The sequence below is a fragment of the Tupaia chinensis genome, unplaced genomic scaffold, assembly GCF_000334495.1.
Source record: "Tupaia chinensis unplaced genomic scaffold, TupChi_1.0 Scaffold000263_1, whole genome shotgun sequence".
Classification (NCBI taxonomy): Eukaryota; Metazoa; Chordata; class Mammalia; order Scandentia; family Tupaiidae; genus Tupaia; species Tupaia belangeri.
The window spans coordinates 1,222,691-1,243,406 of NW_006159743.1; the positions used below are offsets into that span (position 1 = coordinate 1,222,691).

General features: G+C 39.7%; 2 protein-coding genes across 11 annotated transcripts in view; one reads left to right on the forward strand and one right to left on the reverse strand.

Moving 5' to 3' along the window:
* MCOLN3 (mucolipin TRP cation channel 3) overlaps positions 1–20,716 on the forward strand; it is a 166,990-nt gene that overhangs the window by 56,006 nt on the left and 90,268 nt on the right. The window lies entirely within an intron of this gene.
* Positions 1–20,716, reverse strand: part of DNAI3 (dynein axonemal intermediate chain 3) — a 70,802-nt gene that overhangs the window by 23,342 nt on the left and 26,744 nt on the right. For all 8 annotated transcript variants that reach the window (XM_006149444.1, XM_006149448.1, XM_006149447.1 and 5 more), the window contains 9 exons: positions 20,311–20,427; positions 16,088–16,278; positions 14,704–14,828; positions 12,098–12,187; positions 9,366–9,452; positions 8,107–8,235; positions 7,271–7,344; positions 6,068–6,212; positions 4,617–4,704 (listed from right to left, as the gene is read on the reverse strand). In XM_006149444.1, coding sequence (XP_006149506.1) covers positions 4,617–4,704; positions 6,068–6,212; positions 7,271–7,344; positions 8,107–8,235; positions 9,366–9,452; positions 12,098–12,187; positions 14,704–14,828; positions 16,088–16,278; positions 20,311–20,427 — 1,046 coding nt within the window. The remainder of the gene's footprint in view (positions 1–4,616; positions 4,705–6,067; positions 6,213–7,270; positions 7,345–8,106; positions 8,236–9,365; positions 9,453–12,097; positions 12,188–14,703; positions 14,829–16,087; positions 16,279–20,310; positions 20,428–20,716) is intronic.

Consider the following 20,716-nt stretch of genomic DNA (forward strand, 5'->3'; position numbering starts at 1 on the left):
AGGGAGAGGTGGGGGGCTGGGGAGGTATTGGTTTACACAGTAAATTTTACTTTCCCTTTCTCTGTCTCTCTCCAGCAGTGCGCTCGCCCTATGGCAAAAACCTAAGAAAAAAAAAAAAAGGTACAGAGTGGCAAAAATCATCTGAACTGGTCAAATATATTGTAGCTTTGAAATTTAAACCCAGAGCACCAGGACATGAATTCCAGAATCCACTGTCTTAAGCACTATGCCACATTGTTCTGAAGGCTATTCCATGGAAGGAATTTCAAAACCATTTATTTAAAGGCTTCCTCAACAGAGCAAACATAGAATATAAAGTGACTGCTCATAAGAGCACGGACTACCAGGGATGGCAGGCAGAGAGTAAGTGCTTTATGGCCACTAGATGGCGACAGAGTACGAGAGACACATCCAAAGAACAAGCAGGCTTCAAGAGAAGATGGTGGATTAGTGAGGACTTAGGGTCCACCGTTGTAGGAACACTAGCACAGGATCAATAAGGAGAATATGATTGAGGAGTTGTGAAAGTATTCTGGTTAACAGGTCTTCATCTGGCCAGAATAGATGGATAGCTGGCAGTGTGTCCAAAGGAGAGCCAAAGTACCATAGTGGATTTCAGGTAAAATCGTGAAAACTGACTGTTCACATAGGGCAGGACATGGCCAATAGTGACTGCACTTAGAGACTGCATTGTTAGGGAGGTCCCTGGAATTGCCAAGTGAACTTTCATTCTCTCCAGGACCAGTGTAATTGCCTGTAACATGGGCTCTGGACACACATAAGGACACAGCCAGCTAGACTGTCCGCAGACTCTAAAATCACGTGTCCATTCTTTTATGAACTGATACAGCAGAGTACACCTTTCTTGGGACCAGCAGATGGCATAGTGGTTACGTCACTGAATTCCCACCTAGTCAAATGCAGTTCAAGTCCCAGACCCAGTGACTTAAAACTCATACCGGGCATATGTGTGTGTGTGTGCCCAAAATCCTGAAAGGAGAATGGAGAAGAAGGGATTGTGGTATGGCCATCTCCCCTGCAGGGGGATGTGTTTCTACAGCGAGTGCACGTGCCCTATAGCAAAAATCTCTCTTTAAAAAAAGCAAACAAAATGGAAACAATATGCCTTTCTCTAAGAAATATCTACAAAATGACCTTATGTGGACAGAGAACATTCATTTGATGGGCATGGTCCTGTTTGATGACATATGGGACAAACTGCAAAGTCTTTTGTATTAAGTAGGCCCTTTTTAAAATGGATGTAAATATGTATCTATTATTTATTTTAGTGTCTTCCTCACTAAAGTTTAAGAATTTAAGTTTTAAAGTTTAAGTTTCATGAAAGCAGAAGAATTTAGGTTTCATGAAAGCAGGGACTTGAATTTTTCACACCTGTGTCCTCAGAGCCTGGCACTTTGTAGAATTTCAGTAAATATTTGTTGAATGAACTGAGGCATAAACAGAGAAAAGACTATAAAATTATCTTTAAAAAAGAAAGGATTATATTTCTATATAATGCTTCTGGCCACATTTAATTTTATTCCTAAGGTTTTGTTATATCAACGGTAAAATGAAAAACAAGGTTTTGTTATTTGTTTAGGACTTTGCCATAGGTATGAGCACTAGCTGGGGAGACAGAGACAGTGAGAGGGAAGGTGAGAAGCCACCCCCTGTGGGGATGGCCACACTGCATCCCTTGAAATTTTGGGCATGCACGCACAAGAGTCTGATGCAAGTTTCAAGCCTCTAGGTCCAGGATGGTAACCATGGTCGGCAAGGTGGGAATCCAGCACCCCAACTACCACGTCATCTGTTGGCCCAGGAAGACAAGATTTTTTTAAGAAAAAAGGGGGCCTCTATATCCCAAAATGTTACCATATTTAGGCAGCTTTCAAAAAGAGATGTAGGGACCAGCAGTTAGCGTGATGGCTATGTCGCTGGACTCCCATGTAGTCAACTGCAGTTCGCATCCCAGACCTGGTGGCTTGAGACTCACGCCAGGCGTGTGTGCATGCGTGCCCAAGATCCCGAGAGGAGAACGGAGGAGAAAGGATTGCGGCACTCTCATCCCCCATGGGGGGTTATTTCTCGCTTTCTGTCTCTCTGTCTCTGTCTGTCTGGCGAGCGCACGCGCCCTATAGTGAAAACCTCTCACAAAAAAAAAAAAAAAAGAGATGCAAAGTAGAGGGACCAGCAGTTAGCATAATGGCTATGTCGCTGGACTCCCATGTAGTCAACTGCAGTTCGCATCCCAGACCTGGTGGCTTGAGACTCACGCCAGGCGTGTGTGCATGCGTGCCCAAGATCCCGAGAGGAGAACGGAGGAGAAAGGATTGCGGCACTCTCATCCCCCATGGGGGGTTATTTCTCGCTTTCTGTCTCTCTGTCTCTGTCTTTTTGGCGAGCGCATGCCCCCTATAGCAAAACCTCCCCCTAAAAAAAGAGATGTAAAGGGTGTAATCAATTCAAGAGGACATAATATTAGCATTTATGTATCTAAGAACAGAGCTTCAAAATATACAAAGCAGGCCACCTGCAGGTGGCGTGGTGGTTAAGACCCTGGACTCCCACAAGGTTAACTGCAGTTTGAGTCCTGGACCTGGTGGCTTGAAAATCACACTGGGCACATGTGTATCTGTGCCTGAAATTCTGAGGGGAGAATGAAGGAGAAGGAATTGTGGTATGGCCACCCGCCCACCCCCGGGTGGGGTGATTTCTCCCTTTCCTTCCCTCTATCTCTGGCCAGTGCATGTGCCCTATGGCAAAAAATCTAAACAATGGAAAAATAAAATATGCAAAAAGAAAACTGATGCAGTGTCTTAATATTGCTTTGAAAGTGTAACAATTTAGTGATTTCTTTCTTTCTTTCTTTCTTTTTTTTGTTTGTTTTGATGAGGTTTTGGGGTATAGCAATAAAACATGGCTCCAAAGTGAAATTTTGCTCAAGCTGGGTAGAAGGTATTTACAATTTTTTTAAGATGTCTTACCATTTAATGCAACATTGGGAAATTTATAAATGGAAATCTTTTTGGTAAAGCAAATGCTTGGAAAGCACTTCAGTTGTTAGTTTTTCATTATGCATTATGGAAGACACATGCATACCTCTACTTAATAGTTTTGGGGGACCAGCAGTTAGCATAATGGCTATGTCGCTGGACTCCCATGTAGTCGACCACGGTTCGCGTCCCAGGCCCGGTGGCTTAAAACTCACGCCCGGCGCGTGTGCATGCGTGCCCAAGATCCTGAGAGGAGAATGGAGGAGAAGGGATTGCGGCATGACCATCCCCCCTGGGGGGGTGATTTCTTGCTTTTCTGTCTCTCTGTCTCTGTCTGTCTGGTGAGCATCCACGCCTTATAGCAAAAAACCTCTCCAAAAAAAAAAAAATATATATATATATAAATAAATAGTTTTGATGACTTATACTCGTGTGTTCACTGTTCATTACTTTAATAAAGGTGTGTGAGTTGAACTGATTTACATTTAAAAGCCAATTGGCTTTCTTTACTCAGTTTTATCATGTATATTAGATTTGTTTGTTTGTTTGTTTGTTTGTTTGTTTTAGTTTTTGCCATAGGGTGCTGCACTCACAGGAGACAGAGAGAGGGGAAGTTAAAAAATCACCTCCCAGGAGGGATGGCCACGCCACAATACCTTCTCCTCCATTCTTTTCCTGGGATTTTTGGCATTCATGCACATGTGACTGGTATGATTTCTCAAGCTGTCAAGTTTGGCACTTAAATTGCAGTTGACCGTGTGAGAGTCCAGCACCCCAATCACTATGCCACCTGTTGGCCCCTGAATATTAGTTTTAAAAAGTATATTGTGATTGAGAACAGTAATTTGTTTCTTGGTACTTCATAACTTATTTTGTTGAACTTCAGAATTTTCCATTCAACAGAATTCATTCTCCTCTTGGGATTTTGGGCACGTAGGCATATGTGCCCAGTGTAAGTTTTAAGCCACCAGGTTTGGGATTCGAAGTGTAGTTGAGTTTGTGGGAGCCCAGCAATGTGACCATCATGCCAACTGCTGGTCTACAGAATTATTCTTTGAGTACATTCATATTCACTTAGTGGGCTTCATTCTTTTTTTTTTTTTTTTTAAGAGAGAATTTTGGCTATAGGGCACATATACTCACCAGAGAGACAGAAAGCAAGAAATCACCCCCAGAGGGAATGGCCATGCCATAATCCCTTCTCCATTCTCCTCTTGGGCTTTTGGGCACACATGCACAAATACACAGTGTGTTTCAGGCCACCAGGTCAGGACTTGAGCAGTGGACTCCATATAAGAGTCCAGCGACATAATCACTATGTCACCTGCTGGCCCCTCATTCATTTTTTTAATGTAATGCATTTCTGGAAATACATAAGTGTACTCAAATAAGTGTGAATCTGAATTCAGCTCATTTTTGTCACTTCTTTTCATGTGTCTAGGCAGTTTTAATTTGTTGGCTTGTAGCTATTATAGCCATTATAAAATTCCATTTTAGAGGGCTTGCTTCTCTGTCTTCTTTTTATAAATTAAGTTATTGTAGCTAGTGATTCGTCTTAGACGTAATCAGTCACTGACAAACTATTAAATGCCTTATAAGTAAGCAAAGGCAGTTAGTTACCTTGTGTCTTGTAAAGAATATGGTCTTCATTCAGGCTGATCTTGGTTGGGCAGTGATCTAAACTTGTCTCACCCTTAGACAGCTTTATCTTTTGGGAGAACACACAAGTAAGATTATTTCCACATATCCTGAAATTACTCTTGGGTGACTTACTTGTGCCTCTCCCTTATGTCCCAGATCAAGGGTGACCCACTTCCCTCTTCTTTTCCCTTCTCCTTTCTCCTTCAGATTTCTAGTTGCTTTTCTTTATGGAAAGCACCTAAACCATGTTTCTAAAACCTTGGAGTAGAAAGAAGCTTGTTTTTTTTTTTTGCAGGGTAGAGGGTGGGGAGAAGCACTTTCAGACTGCAAAGTCTCATGTGTTGTTTTCTGACAATGTCTTGTATTCTATTGCAAAATACACCCTATGTTTTAATATAAAATAATGACTTGTTCCCATGTTCCCTAAACCTTTCAGTTAGATGAAACTCTAGGAAGTTGTGCAGGGATCCAGCATCCACCGGGCCACCTCTGAACCCCACCAGGGACACACAAGCCCCAGAGTTTTAGAAGTGGCCCTGGGCCTGCACCACCCCCTAGTGGCCAGAATGGGAAACTTCCACTTCACATTTTCCCCTGACAGCTCCCTATCACTTTTCTTCTTCAAGAGGTTGGGCCATATGCTATGCAATGATTCTTAGATGAAGTATTTGTTTTGTTTTGTTAACTATTCACAGTTCAATAAATTCTTTCCCAGAAAATTTCTAATCCTCTTTTGAATTCTTTCCCAATTTCTTCAGAAAAATTCTCGTCCCACCATACTCTTCCTTCGGGAGCAAATACATAAAAATATAATCCTCGTGATAATTATAAACCAAAAGAAAAGTATTAAGTTTTGAATTAAAATTAGACTTTGTGAAGAGAGTCATCAATGTCCGAAGTCCAGTCTGACCTTCCGTAAACATCCCATCCTATAGACGTATAGTTCTCAAATTAAAATAGCTTTTTCTCAAGTTCTGCCACTCAGCATAATTACAATTACTCATTCAATTATTTTTCCATTCTGTTTGGTCATAGATAGTGTAGCAATACAGTCTCCTATGATTGATATTCAAAATATGCACAGTTTTGGCTGTAACAGGGAAACTAGCTTTTCACGAATAACCTGAGGACCTGCCAATTTTCAGCAACTGATACACAATTGAGTAATCATTACACAATCCGTTTGTAAATTGTGACTCATTTATACGTGAAATATCAATCTTGAATTCATAATGATTTTGATTTCTGGCTTAATCTAGGCAGCCATCAAAGTAATTGTCAATTGAGGAATTTATTGGTTAAATAAATATGCAAATTGTAAAGTCCATTGTTAATTTGAGCTGGTCTACTTTTAGAGTATATGTGTGTCTATGCATGCAAGTTACATAGTATATGTAAGCAAATAGGATGGACTAAATCCCGTTACATACCTTACTGAGAGGTTTCCAAGAGAGATCTAGATGCAAAAAAGTAGATGGTACATCAAAAGGAATTTCAATACTTTCTTCTTTCTTCTTCTCTATTGGTTGGGGGGTTAAAGGTTTCTGTGGTCTAATATCCCAAAAACATATTGTGCTAAAAAAGAAATTTATATTTTATTTTTTTCTAAGTACAAATACAAGATGTAACCTCAAGACTACCATTAGTGCTGCTACACATTAGCAATATGACCATGGATATACACACACACACACACACACACACACACACACATATATATATATATATGTATATATACATATATTTGTGGAGAGGTTTTTGCTGTAGGGCGCGTGTGCTCACCAGAAAGACAGAGAGAGAGACAGAGATAGAAAGCAAGAAATCATCTCCCCGGGGTGGGGGTGGTGGTGGCCACACTGCAATCCCTTCTCCTCCATTCTCCTCTCTGGATCTTGGGCACACACGCACATGCGCCTGGTGTGAGTTTAAGCCACCGGGCCCAGGACTCGAAATGCAGATGACTACATGGGAGTCCAGAGACATAGCCATTATGTCAACTGCTGTTCCCCAACAGCAAAATTTTCAAAATGTGTCTTTTACTATGTTAAAATAGACGATAATAATGGCAAAAAATGCTATATTAGCTCCACAATTTTTATCACTGAGGTTATGAATAACTTGATTAATGAATTTATGATATATTAAAGAATTTAGATGTATTAATATAAGCTAAACATTTAGAGAAACAAAAGCAACTCTAATTAAGATTAAAAATTGTTATTCATTTATACAGTTTACTGAACATTAATCATGTATTCATCTTAATAATGAATAAATGGTTAAAATTAATAAAAATAGCTATTATTTTTATATTGGCAAAACATAAGTCACTGTGAGAATACTACAAGTGATATGTTAAGATCTGTCTTCAAATATGTTATAGTGGTTTTAAATTGTTTTCTCAAAATTATATAACTCTTCTTAAATCTTTATTTACATCATTAATTTACATTTTTATGAATTGTCTTTACTAAGTACAGATACTATCAGCTTAAATTTTCTACATAAATCAGTCACACATTATTAATTAATGGAAACTTCCTTTACGTTGTTCTATGTCATAAGATAATGATGGATGAAGTGGAAATATATTGCATGAGAACATATTAGAAAGTGTTTGAAAAAAGACATACCAATCTGCTGAGCAAGTGACAAGCTGACAGCATATTCCACTTCGATTCTCAAAGACAAAGCCCATTCTGTTAATCTGTTTTTTAAAATGCGAAAAAGTCAGTTCTGTGCACCTAAGTGAGTAGTGATTTCTTTTCATAGCAATTTTCCTTTTCAATTTTTTTCTCCTTTGTTTTAAATCTTAATAAAAGAGCACAATAATATCACAGTAGTTTGGGAAACAGAAGGTTTTAAAGTCAAGTGCAATTCTGCCATGTAATCTCGTCCAATCTTTTGTCACAGAAACATTTTTACATGGTTTTAATTAGAATGCATATAAATTTTTATCCTGAGATTTTCCACTTCACGTAGTTTAAATTTTATGTATTCATAAATTATTTTAATAGCTTTGTAATATATAATGACCATAATGTCATATCTATTATTATTAGAAATGTGGGCTCTTTCCATTTTTACTATTAATTGCAGAGCTGAACATAGGAGCTTTTATGAAGTTGTTAAGCATTAAACTCAGTAGAAAAGAGGCTAAATATTAAATAAAATACCAATGGTGTGTATTCCCAATGCACAGTACTTAACCACTATGCGACAGGGCTGGCCTTGTTTTACACTGATGGTGACATCACCTAGGTTTTTCACTTATAAGCCATCCAAGCTGAAAGACTGTCCCTATTTTTACCCAAGTCAGATACTGGTCTGGCAGCAGTGACCCAAAATTTTGATGATCAGTTTCCATTTATTTAACAATTTAAATGTAAATGAATTGTTAACTTGAAATACCTTTTTTGGATGAAATCACAATCCAGCAGGAGAGAAGTATAAAAATATCAAGACTCACCTCAAAATGATCAGACAGCCAGTGTATATCTGTAATTACTTTCTTATGTCCATTTTCTATCGAAGAGACTGCACAGTGTCTGATATACATTGCTTCTTTATTACTATCTGGTTCGAGGAGAAACATAGGCTGAAAAATGTCAAAAGAAAGTTATGTGCTAGTTTCACAGAGCTGATGAACTCGTATTTTGGACTCTTGTTTTACTCATCATTCCAATTAAATTAATAATTTGAAGTTATACCAGTTCAAGGAAAAACTGAAGTAGTGTTTCTCCATACCATGTACTTCGATAGTAGAATTACTTATTTTCCCCTTCAGTTTAGTCTAAGATCCTATCTCTAAATTTTTTTTTTTTTGAGAGATTTTTGCTATAGGGCATGTGTGCTCGCCAGAGAGATGGTGAGAGAAAGAGAGACAGAAAGCAAGAAATCACCCCCCCCACACACAGCAATCCCTTTTCCTCCATTTTTCTTTCGGGGTTTTGGGCATGCACTTACATGTGCTCAGCGTTAGGGATTCAAACCGTGGTCGACTAGGTGAGAATCCAATGACGTAATCATTATACCATCTGCTGGCCCACTATCTCTAAATTTAACAAGTGTTATTGACCTACTCCCTGAAAACTCAATGAGACATCCCAGTTTTGTAGGACTATTTCTTTTGCACACACAAGCCCACATTCCACCATTCCTTGGTAAAAGACCTGTTGATGTCAGGGCTGAAGCCCTGGGCTGATGGTGGTGATGGTGCAATGTGGTGGGTAAGTACTGAGCTGGGAGCTGAGCGATCTGTCTTAACCCTCTTAGCAGATGCCACAGCTTCACAAAATCATGGTATATCATTGTCAGAAAGGATTGTAACTGCTCATTTGATGCATGAGGAAACCTTCCGTTGAGGTAAAGTTGAGTGTCCAAACTCTCAGGATTGTGGTGCAGAGCCTGGCTCCCAGGCCTTTCTGCCCAGCGCTCTTTCAACTATATCGCTTATATAGTAACAACAAGAAAGAACCGAATGTCTTGGGATAGATGATGCACCTTGTTTTGTTGTGTTTTTAATCAAGGGCCAATGTAAAAGTGATTCAGGACATGCCCAGGCAGCTGTGAAGTCTTGGGAACTAACATTCTTTTTTTCTTCCTTTCTTCCTGTGTCTTTGTTAAAGTTGCCAACTCTGTATGTAGTTGTTTATCAAAAACAGAGTTTGTGTTAAATAAACTACCCAATGGAAAAGACATACAAGTGAGAAGTTACCAAAAGCTCACCTTCAGTGTGACTTTTTTACTTCTACTCCCTCCTGCCTTGATATTTTCTATGCGGTCCGCGTGTGCCGTGATATCCCACATGACGACCTAAAACAGAAACAAATGTTATAATATGTTCAGGAAAGAGTTAATCTGGTCTTAGAGATTTTACTTGTAGAAATTGGTGTGCGGCCTGCTAAGTCTTAGCTCATTATTTCACTGCTAACACAAATACCTGAGCCTGGGTGCTTTTATGAAGACAGAAGTATATTTCCAAGCTCGCTATTATGGTAGCTAGAAAGTTGAAGACTTGGCCTACAGAATGGCCGACCAGGGCCTAGAGGATGGCATGCACAGAAAGATCTTGACTGATCTCTATCTCGCTCTCTTTTTCTCTTTTTTAGGCCAGAGGGCACGAGAGTTCACCAGAGAGGTGGAGAGGGAGAAAGCACCCCTCAATGGGTCATGATCATTCCACAATCTCTTCTCCATCCTGTCAGGATTTTGGGGCTAGCACACACACACACACACACACACACACACTCCAAGAGTGTTTTTCAAGCCACCGGGGCTGGGATTTGAACCACTTGGTCCGCTATGTAGGATCTGACTCCCTTAACTCCTAGGCCGTGGGACCAGACCTGATCACTCTTTTATAACAACCAACTCTCATGAGAACAGACTCCTTTTCAGGAGAACTAGAATTCACTGGACCTCATGAGACATCATTAATTTGTTCATGATGGTACCTCCACGATGCAATCATCATGAACCTGTGGACCAATCACTGCCCCCTAGACCTCACTCTGGGAAATTAAGTTTCACTTAATATCCTTACAATACAGACAATACAATCAAATCCCAACACATGCATTTCTGGGGGACATACTCAAACCGTAGCAGGGAATAATCTGATTTAGCCTGTATCTTAAGTTAGTCAGCAACTTTTAAAGGTAATATACATGAGAATGCTTTCTTTTCTATAAAAGTACTTTTGATTTTTATACTTGTGTTAAAAAATGCTAGTATTAGGTCAGCCCATGGTGTGGTGATTGAAATGGCTGAATCCCACATGCTGGCTATGCACTTCAAGTTCCAGACCTGGCATCTTGACTCCAGACATGTGTGCAAGCATGCCAAAAATCACGAAAGGAAGGGGAAACAGAGTAGAAGCGATTGCAGCATGACCACTCTCCATGAGGGGTGCTTTTGCATTTTCTCTCTTTTCTCTATGTCTCTGGCAAGTACATGTGCCCTCCGGCTATTTTTAAAAATGCTAGTATTTAAAGGAAGAATCCAACGTGAATGCCATGCAATGAATTAATTCCCCTTTCTTTGAGAAGAATTCTCTCTGTCTTTGGGACTGTGCTGTGACTGTAGAGACAGCTGCTTTAACACAGGGGGAATGGCCTATTCTCAAACAGGGCCGGAAGGGACAGTTTCTATTTAATTGAATGTTATGGCCATCTCTGGATTTGCTTTTACCTGAATGGCCATTAAAAAAAATTATAATATGTAGCACTAAATTAATTTCCAATGACCAAAAGGTCTTTTAGTATACTAAAATGTTAACAGAATGTCAGGGTTGCAGAATTGTGAATGACTTTATTTTCTTTCTTTTTTCTTTTCCTTATTATTATTATTATTTATACTTTAAATCACTATACATCATTTAGATTGTAAAGAGATTTTACCCAGAATGATACACATCTCAGTCCAGCTGAGAATACTATACACATCCTCATCAACAGATAATAAACTATGTCTGTGTCCCACAAATATCTTCTCTCTGTTTTTCCCTCTAATTTCCTTTCCTTCACTCTTCCCCTCCCACATTCTCCTTCTGCTTTATCTAGTGTCCATAACAATTTTTAATGCTTTTATGTCCTTCAGTCTTTCAGTTTCTACCAATGAGTGACTTTATTTTCATCACATACTTTTCTAAAATATTGTAAGACAAAGTCATTTCATCTTTGTAGTGAATTTAAAAAAAAAATCCAGAATTTGCAAGGCTTGAAAGGGCTCTTGGTTATGATTATGACCTTTAGTTATTGTTGAACAAAACTGGAGGAGAAATGTATTTTCTCTGATGTTCTGGTTCTGGATAAGTGGACATGGAAGCCGCAGACTGATTTCAACCACAGGGCACTTTCCTAGCCTCATGGAGAACAACATGTACCCTTTTAACGGCCAGTCACTGAGTCAAGATGGATTTAAGCTTTGATCAAAAAAGGGCTTTAAGGTTTTTGTTTTGCTTAACTAAAGAAACAAGATAATGAGGAATAAGGTCTAAATTTTATGTAAATTGGCTAAAAAGAAGAAAAAAAGCAAACATGTCAAATTATAGACATATAAATTCAATGACATATGTATGTTTTCCAGTGAATTTCTTTTTAAATCCTGGATCCTCTCTTAACTCCTGAGAAATTCCAGAAGAGGCCTCTTTTCCAAGAGACAGTAATGCATGTAGCTTTTGTTCTTCTGTGGTATTTTATGTAATATGTAGTCTAGCAACACAACTAAATGGACTCCATGTTTTAGTTATTACAACTGGGTTACCTGTGAACTCCTTGAGTGCCAGTCCCATGTCTAACTCACCTTTAGACGCTAGTGCTTAGCATGGTGATTGGCATGTAATTGGTATACCTTCCTTCTGCTGAATAGAATTCTGAACTCCAAAAAACTACCAAGTCAAAACTTATTACAGAATGTTGTCAACATTGATAAATAGCTGGAAAAAATTGTGTAAGTACCTGCCCATTTATACAGCCTCCAGCAATGATGTTAGGGTCACTGGGACAGAACTGGAAGCAGAAGATGTCTTCGGGGCTCTCCAGCATTAACTAAAGCAAATCCGGCAAATTCAAGAAAGTGGGAGAAAACCTATTAGGACTGCAGCTGGAAAATGGTATTAAGACAGTTAAAAGTCTAATTTCATACCTGCCTATAAGCACTGTGCATTTAGAGTCCATTCCCAGATTTCTCCCTCTGTGTCGGGAGCTGCTTTTGCTGAGTTTCATCGTGGACATTGGCCATATGTTATATCCCCAAAGGGACCCAGATCTCTCTCCTCACCCCCAAGAGAGAAAAAGGTCAGGCAACTTTAGGCATCCGTTATGACTTTTATAAACAATTGTCGGACCTGCCGACGGCGAACAGTTCCTGAGTTGGGGGGCGAGGATTAAAGAAAGACAAGAAGACAGGATAGAAACGGGGGGACTGCCAGTCAGGACTGGTCAGCCACAAATGTACTTTATTGCTAGTATTTATACACACTCTAGAGACTTCTGTGATGTAAGGTTTTAAGTCTTTATTGAATTTATCAGGTTGTTATTACAAAACTTTGGAACATTCATTTCAAAACAATCCCAAGATATTCTGCTCATAACAATCCAGCCATCCAAGGTCCTGTCCGGATAAAGACCCTGGTCTTATTCTGGTGGTCATGTCCTGCACATTCTTCATGTCTCCTCTTTGGCTCCCCAAAAACAATAAAGACTATGAACTTCAGGACCAGCAGTTGGCATAACAGCTATGTCGCTGGACTCCCATGTAGTTGACTGCAGTTCGAGTCCCGGACCTGGTGGCTTAAACTCACACCAGGAGTGTGTGCGTGTGTGCCCAAGATCCCAAGAGGAGAATGGAGGAGAAGGGATTGTGGTATGGCCATCCTCCCTGGGGGGTGATTTCTCTCTTTCTGTCTCTCTGTCCCTCTTTCTGGTGAGAGTACGCACCCTATAGCAAAAACCTCTCCAAAATGAAAAAAAAAAAAAGACTATGAACTTGATGTTTCTGAGACATGTGGGAGGTAAACTCTGTAAAGACAGGGTATTTGTCTGTTTTGTTCCCTGTCATATACACAGCAGGAACTCAGAAATTGTTGACTGAGAGAAAATGGAGTTATTGCCAGCTGTATTTCTAATTTTTAAGTATTATAATACAAAACCAAAAGCTCAACAAGCCCTGCAAAAAATCCACAAGTTCAAGGTATAGTTAACAACAGTGAGCACCTATGCTACTGGGTAACCACCAAGAAAAATGCTAACGTGATTACCGTGGTTACCATTCTTCTTTAGACAGTGACCAAAAAAAATAGGCCCCACTATGCCTTTGTTTTACCACCAGGGGGCTAAAGGATTCAAACCAGAATTAAGGTACTCTATCTTGGTTTATATGGTACTTCATAGATTCCAGAGAAACCTCTACTTTGGAAAATAAAATCTCTTAATGTTCTTCTATAGTTTTGATTGAAACAAAGAAAAAAGTTATTTGCAAATTTCTTTTTAAAATTGCTTATCTTTTTAAAGCTATTCTTCAAAACAGAGACAACCTGGGTCCGTCCTTCTTCTGAAGTGCCTATAAGCCACGCTTCCCTGGCATGGAGTGGACAGTAGATCCACAGGGCAAAATTTGTTTAAAAAAGCATAGCAAGAGAATGTATTTTATGACAAGTAGGTGGACAAGGAAGAGGTAGCGATCTGTCATTTTGATCTCTGGGTCTATAACAATTAAAGTATTTAGAGTTTCTCACAGCAAAACAGCCTTAATTCAGATGGATAAGGGAAAACGGAAGTCTAGGGTTTATTAAGGAAGGTCTTAACTACGGAATACTTTATAGAAGCAAAATCTTATTTAAGTATCTTGAAAAACTTCATCTCACACAATAAGGCACGCTCCCATTCAGCAGAATGCTACCGAGCTGATAACAGAAACTAGAACCCATGAGGCAAACTCAGCTTTCAGCCGCATGTTATTTGGGTGGTAATGTGTTTTGGTTTGTTTTGAGTGAATTTTGTGTGTTTTGGGTTGGTTTGGTTACATTTATTTAAAGTGAGGAATTTCACACAGAATTCCAAAGTTCAGAGTTCTCTTGACCTGGCAACAAGAGAGCTGAAGAGTAGCTGTCCCCACAGATGGGCTGTGCACTCTCTAGGGCCACAGTCCCCCCCGCCCCCACCACCATTGAACTCCTACTCCTACACAGTCATCTTCATTCATTACCATAACCTCTTGGTGATCTTCACAATTCATGTGAAACTATAATCTATTTGTATTTGAGAAATTAGTAGTTAAATAAAGTCTATAAAATGTTTGCTTTTTAAAATAGGCTAAACATTCCTCTTAAAAAATAATGACAACATGTTGATTTACGCAATACATTTGTTCAATAAACTAAGTAGAAACTTCAGTTTTGCTCATATTGAATAATGATAAGTTCTGCAATGCAAAAGCCTAACTTAATAAGGGCTTATCACATTGATTCAGTGATTATAAAGACAGTGCAATAAAAACTGTTAAAGATATATGTGAAAGTAGTATTTGAAAATTCTGGGCTACCTGTGCAACTCTCCTTAATTACCTGAGGATGTATGGGGTCAGAGAAACTCCAGAAAAGAATCAGCGATGGTTGCAGCAATAACTTATCAGAAAAGTGGACTCTGTCTTCAAAGGACAGTCGCACAGCTACTGACACAACTATTAGCCCTGATAGAGACACAAGTAGAAGTGAAAGTTAGCACCAATGGGACATGGGGAAGTGTTCTAGCTTTCACACTTAAAAACTAATTTGGTAGAGGGTGCCTGTGCTCACCAGAGAGAAAGAGAGAGAGAGAGAGAGAGAGAGGACACTCTCATGTGAGAAAGGCCATGCCACAATCTCTTCTCCTTGATCTCTTCCTCCCTTTGGGGATTCTGGGCACACATGCACATGTGCCTGATGTGTTTCTCAAGCCGCTGAGTCTGAGACTCAAACTGCAGGCTTCGCCATGTGGGATCCGGCTGCTTTAACCACCAGGCCACGGAGGCAGCTCAGCTTTTGCATTTCTACACAGTTAGTCATTATTCACATTTTGGTGAACATTGGTTAAGAATATTTCACAGGAGACCAAGGGTTGTCTTAGAGCTCTGCTGCTGAAGATGGCTATGACTAACCTTATGTCATTCAGCAGCTAAAATGTGGCTGGTCCAAACTGAGATGTGCTCTCAGTAAAAATTAAGCAGCGGACCATGAATATTTACTGAGAAAAACATTTTGTTTCTTTTTCATAAGAAAATTGCCAGTGGGGTGCGGGAGGAGGAGGAGAGCAAGGACCTGTCTTTCTGTGGTTCCATGGTCACAGGTTCCCACCTCCTTGCCTGCTGAGCTCCATAAGAGATGGCTTACCCATCTTGTCCAGTAACCAAACAGGCAGGGCATGAGGAAGAGTGGATTTAACAGCCTGACTCACATCCAAATTCTGCAATGCACCAGCCGGGCGACCTGGGTAAGTCACTTCCTTACGCTGAGCTCTGGTTCTCTCATAAAATAGAGATTGCTGGGAAGGCAAAAGCGTGGGAAGTGCTTGGCAGGAGTCTTGCTTTCAGCAAATGGAAGGCATTGTATTGAAATGGAGCTAGTTTGACATTTTACATTTCAAAAACAGCAGACTTGGGCTAATGGATCCCTGGTGGTTAAGGCAGCTGGATCCCACTTGCACTGTGTGTCAGGCTAACCCAGACTATCCGCTTGAGAAACATGTCAGGTGAATATGCGTGAGTGCTCAAGTCCCTAAAGGAGGGAGAAATGGAGGAGAAGCGATTGATTGCAGTGTGACCATTTCCCATGGGGGAGTGCTCTCTCCCTGTCTCCTCTCTCGGTCTCTCTCTGGCCAGTGCACACACCCTCTGGCACATTTTTAAAAAACTAAATAAAGCAGCAGATACAGTGTCATCACAAGAGGGAATCCATGTCACATCCATCTCACCGTAGATGGTTGGATGCCACGAGACACAGGTAATCATTTTCTCCGTTGGGCTATGAAGGTCAGTAAATGACTGGTACTCCTTCAGGTGGGTGTCAGTCTTGTCCCCAAAGGTACTTTCTTCTTCTGCCAGGTATTTCCAGTCATCAACAAATGTGTTTGTGATTTCATTTTGCTGCAGGGCTATTTCAACACTGTTTAGCAAATTAAATTTTAAAAAGAATTTAGAAGTTGGGTCTCCGTATTCAATGAGATGACTACTTTAGCATCCTCCTACTTCATTTATACTGACTAGAAAAGAACAACGATCAGTTATAATTGGTAATACTGATTAATAAATGGCATAAGAGAAAACAGTGCATGACCGAGTGCTGCTCAGGACTCCTTTCGAGGACTTGCTGCTTAGCTGCCAGCAGTGCCTTGGCTGGTCCCCTCTGGCAGCTTCAAGAGTTGCCTCACGTCCAAGCCGAGGCCGTGCTCTGTCTGGGCCAGTGAATGAGTGCAGTGGCCGCGGGAATGCCAGGGCCTGGCCAGTCCCACTGTGTGCAGGGTTCCTTCCACCGGACAGCTTTGCTCTGGAGCTGCTGTTGGGGTGGCTGAGAAGTGTCTAAAGCTCTACCTGCCAATCCTGCTTCCTCCCCCTGGTTTTTCACAAGGTAACCCAGCTTCTGATTTGGACTTCTCTGCTCTCTGGAAAGCCCAAACCAACACAAAAAGCAACTTTTGAAGCATATTCAGGACTAAATGATTATGTACATTAAGTGAGTACATTCCCAATACATACAGAATTCAAAACAACAGATAAGAGTGTCTCAACAAGGGGAGATGTGGAGTTTAGAAATATGTGTGTGTGTGCGTGTGTGTATGCATGTGTGTGTGCTTGCAAGGGCATACTGGTAGTTTCAGTTGTCACAGTGCCTGGGAGGTGGTTAATTTCATTACTAAACCTCCTGAATTGCATGACACAGTCTCTAAAATGAAGGATCATGCTACTAAAAATGTTAATATTGCTCCTCTTTTTATTTTAATTGCCAGAGTATGGTTGCCAGAGAGAGACAGTTAGGAAAAAGGGAGAGAGGAAACACTCCCCAGTATAAGGCACGATCATGCTGCAGTCCCTTCTCCTCCATTTCTTTATCCTATTGGGATTTTGGGCGCCGACGTACATGTGACTGATTGTTTCTCAAGCTGCCAGGGCCAGGATCTGAACTATGGTCAGCTCTATGGGATCCTGGTCCCTTAGCCAAATGCTGCGGGATCAGTCCTGACATTATTCCTTTAAGAAACTGAAAGCTGGAGCCAGCAGATGGTGTAGCAGTTACGTCTCTGGACTCCCACATGGCCAACCCTGGCTCCAGTCCTGGAACTGGTGGCTTGAAAATCACACCAGGTGCGTGTGCATGCAATTCTGGGAAGAGAATGGAGGAGAAAACATTGTGTGGCCATCGCTTTCCCTCTCACTGTGTCTCTTTTTCTCTCTCACTGCCCTAAGGCAAAAAAACTTAAAAAAAAAAAAAAAGAAAAGAAACGGAATGCTAGGATCATCTCTTAATAGTCTAGGGACCCTGGTTTGACATGCTTCTGTCTTAAAACAGTAATCAGAATGTGTATTATTTCTTCATATGCTTGTGTTTGAAAGCTCATCTTACTCTGAGGCCTCTTAAAAGTTTTCCTGCAGTTAGAATGCCATTTAGAGTTTAATATTAATACTCATAAATTCAAATGTTTTGTGTTTTTTAAAATAGGTGTTGTAAGCTGAAAGAGTGGTTCTTAATTATAAATTTTTTAAAATGAGAAAAAAATCTTTATCTAGACAATTAAATGTAAACACTAAATATCATAATATATGTCCTAAAATGTAAAATAAAAACATTGGATAGCTCTGTCGTTAGTCATTATTATTACCACCTAGTTGAATACTCTCTTGGTTAAAGTCTCCTTGTGCTTTATCTTTCAAAACAGAAGCAGTTCCCTGGACCTTGCTGCTTAACCTGCCGTCCACGGAACAGCAGCATCAGAACACGGGTTCCATCCTTGTCAGAACCTGCCTTTTTTTTTTTTTTCTTTCTTTCAATTTTTGTGATAGGGAGTGTGTGCTTGTTAGAGAAACAGAGAGACAGTGAGAGGGAAAGTGAGACATCACACTCCCAGGGGGGATGGTCACACTGCAGTCCTTCCTCCTTCATTCTCCTCCTAGGATTTTGGACACACATACACATGTGCTCACTGTGTGTTTCAAGACACCGGGTCCAGGACTTGAATCACAGTCGACCATGTGGGAGTCCAGTGCCTTAACCACTATACCACCTGCTGGCCCATAGAACTTGCATTTTAATAAGATCCCCAGCTGGGTCAGCTGCACTTGGAACTTTGAATAGTCCTCTGTAGTCCTCTGTAGGGTAGGTTCACACCCTGGAGCTTCAGGGTTTAAGCTCAGTTTCCAGTAGAAGCATTAGTTAGCATTTTCAGTGTCTTCCTTCCTTCTGCTTCAGCCTGAGTAAGAAAGGAATTTTCAGAAGAAGAGTCAGGGCGAGACTCCCGAGCCTTCCCTCTCATCCAGAACGGGAAGTAATTCACAGGAGAAGTGAAGACAACACCTTCCTTCTGGTTTCCAGCTGCTTGATTTCAAGGAGCCATGAGGTTCCTGAGAGGAATGAGTCAGAGGCTGGCAAAATGGTCACGGGAAGTAAAGGCCATGAGCATCAATTTTTTTAACCCCAAATGAAGGTTTTTTTATTTGCTTTGTGAATCGCCTTGAACTCTTCTCTTTCTCTTCTCATATTATTTCCCTCTTGTGCAAAAAATACTTCCCTTTGCTGTAAATAAAAATCCTATGAGAAAGAAAAAACTCACTTCTAAAAGGGCTTTCTTCCAGAGAAAAATCAGACTTATATTAATTTAAAAATATGAAACAAACTTTAAACAGTTGTAAGTTGGAGGCACGGCAGTGATATGAACATGGGTTTCTTACTGACTCTTGAGTGATATGCAATTCCTGTGCCCATTTTCCTCTTCTTCATACTTCTGTTTCTTCTTCCCACACCTCAGGGAGGGAATTATAAAGCTACTCACAATTCTTTTCTTTGTAAGCGTAGCAATTGAAAGGGAAAAATAAAAGCCTCTTGTCTCAAGATACTACACAAGGTGGATGATTGAGAATCGACAATTGGCCATTTATTTATTTACTTATTTCATTCCCTCAAGATCTTGTTTTCCCTGAACATTAATCTTATGTAAACAGACTTCTCATTTTTAATGTTCTTATCAGAAAAATTTTTAGTGACAACCTAATTTTGATATGAAGGAAAACAGACCCTAGGTTCTCTTACTCCTTTACCATTGCCCCCGTGAGAAAAAATTACACATGCTTCCTGTGAGTGAGTGGCAAATAATGAATGTACTCTCTGAACCATCAAATGAATTTTTGAACCAGATTCTCCCTAAGCATAGGTTGCAACTTTTGAGAGCTGTTGAAATTTTTAAGACATTTAAGAAAACATCAATGGTGTTTTTTTTCTTAAAAATAAAAATAAAAAAGCTTAACTTGCACTGTACTAGCAGATTCAAAACTTTCATGGAAAATAGAATTACAGTATGAGGTTATTTTAGTATAAATAATTTTGAAATTCATGCGTAATTCTTTTCATAATTTTTTTTCAAAAAGTTCCAGGGCCTTTTTGCAGACTCCTCCTTTATAAACTTGAGAAACAAGTTTATAATTTTGGAAAGAAATGGAAGCCATTCTATTGAGTACAACTTACTGACTTGTCCATTGATCTCTCTCCTCTGACCTCCTAAAACAGCTGAGGAGACAATGCCAAGCTCTTTCTGTAGTTTAAAAACCCTAGGTCTACCCAGGTCCTGGTACCAGTATGGAGTTTTTTTTTTTTTTTTTTTTTTGAGAGGTTTTCACTATAGGGTGCGTGAGCTCGCCAGACAGACAGAGAGAGACAGAGAGACACATGTGCCCTGTGGCAAAAATCAAAACAAAAACAAAAACAAAAAAACCTCTCATCATAATAATTTTCATCCTTAACATCCACATTATCCTTATCTTCATCATCCTATAAAAGTCAATGAAGTTATGAAGAGGAGTAAAGAGTGGAGAAAAATATTTAAATTTTAAAAAATGGTACATAAGTAGAATTATTTATTGAGAACTATTTTTATAAGTAAACATACATATTTTTTGTTTTATTTTAAAAATGTAATATATAACTTTTTACCTTATAGACACATTGTTAAGAAAATCACTCAAAGTCTTTGACTGTTCGAGTGATTCTTTTTCCTCTTCTGAGAATTCTCTTGGATAATACTGAGTGGCAGCATTTTTGGGATATGTCCTAATAAGTTAAAAGAAAATGAAATACCAAAAATTAGATTAAATAAAAACAAATAAAAGTCATGACAGGTCTTTGATAATAGTCATAGGATTTTATTATATATTTAAATTCTATACCTTGCATTATTTTCCTTTATCCTAGACAATTGATATCAACCCACCATTCAAAGTCTACATGTGTTTTTCTCTGCAACATAATCGAAAAGCTGTGATTCTGTAAAATTTTTCTTTAGAAATCATTTTAACTGGGGCTGGCAGGTGGTGTGGTAGTTAGGGCCGCTGGACTCCCA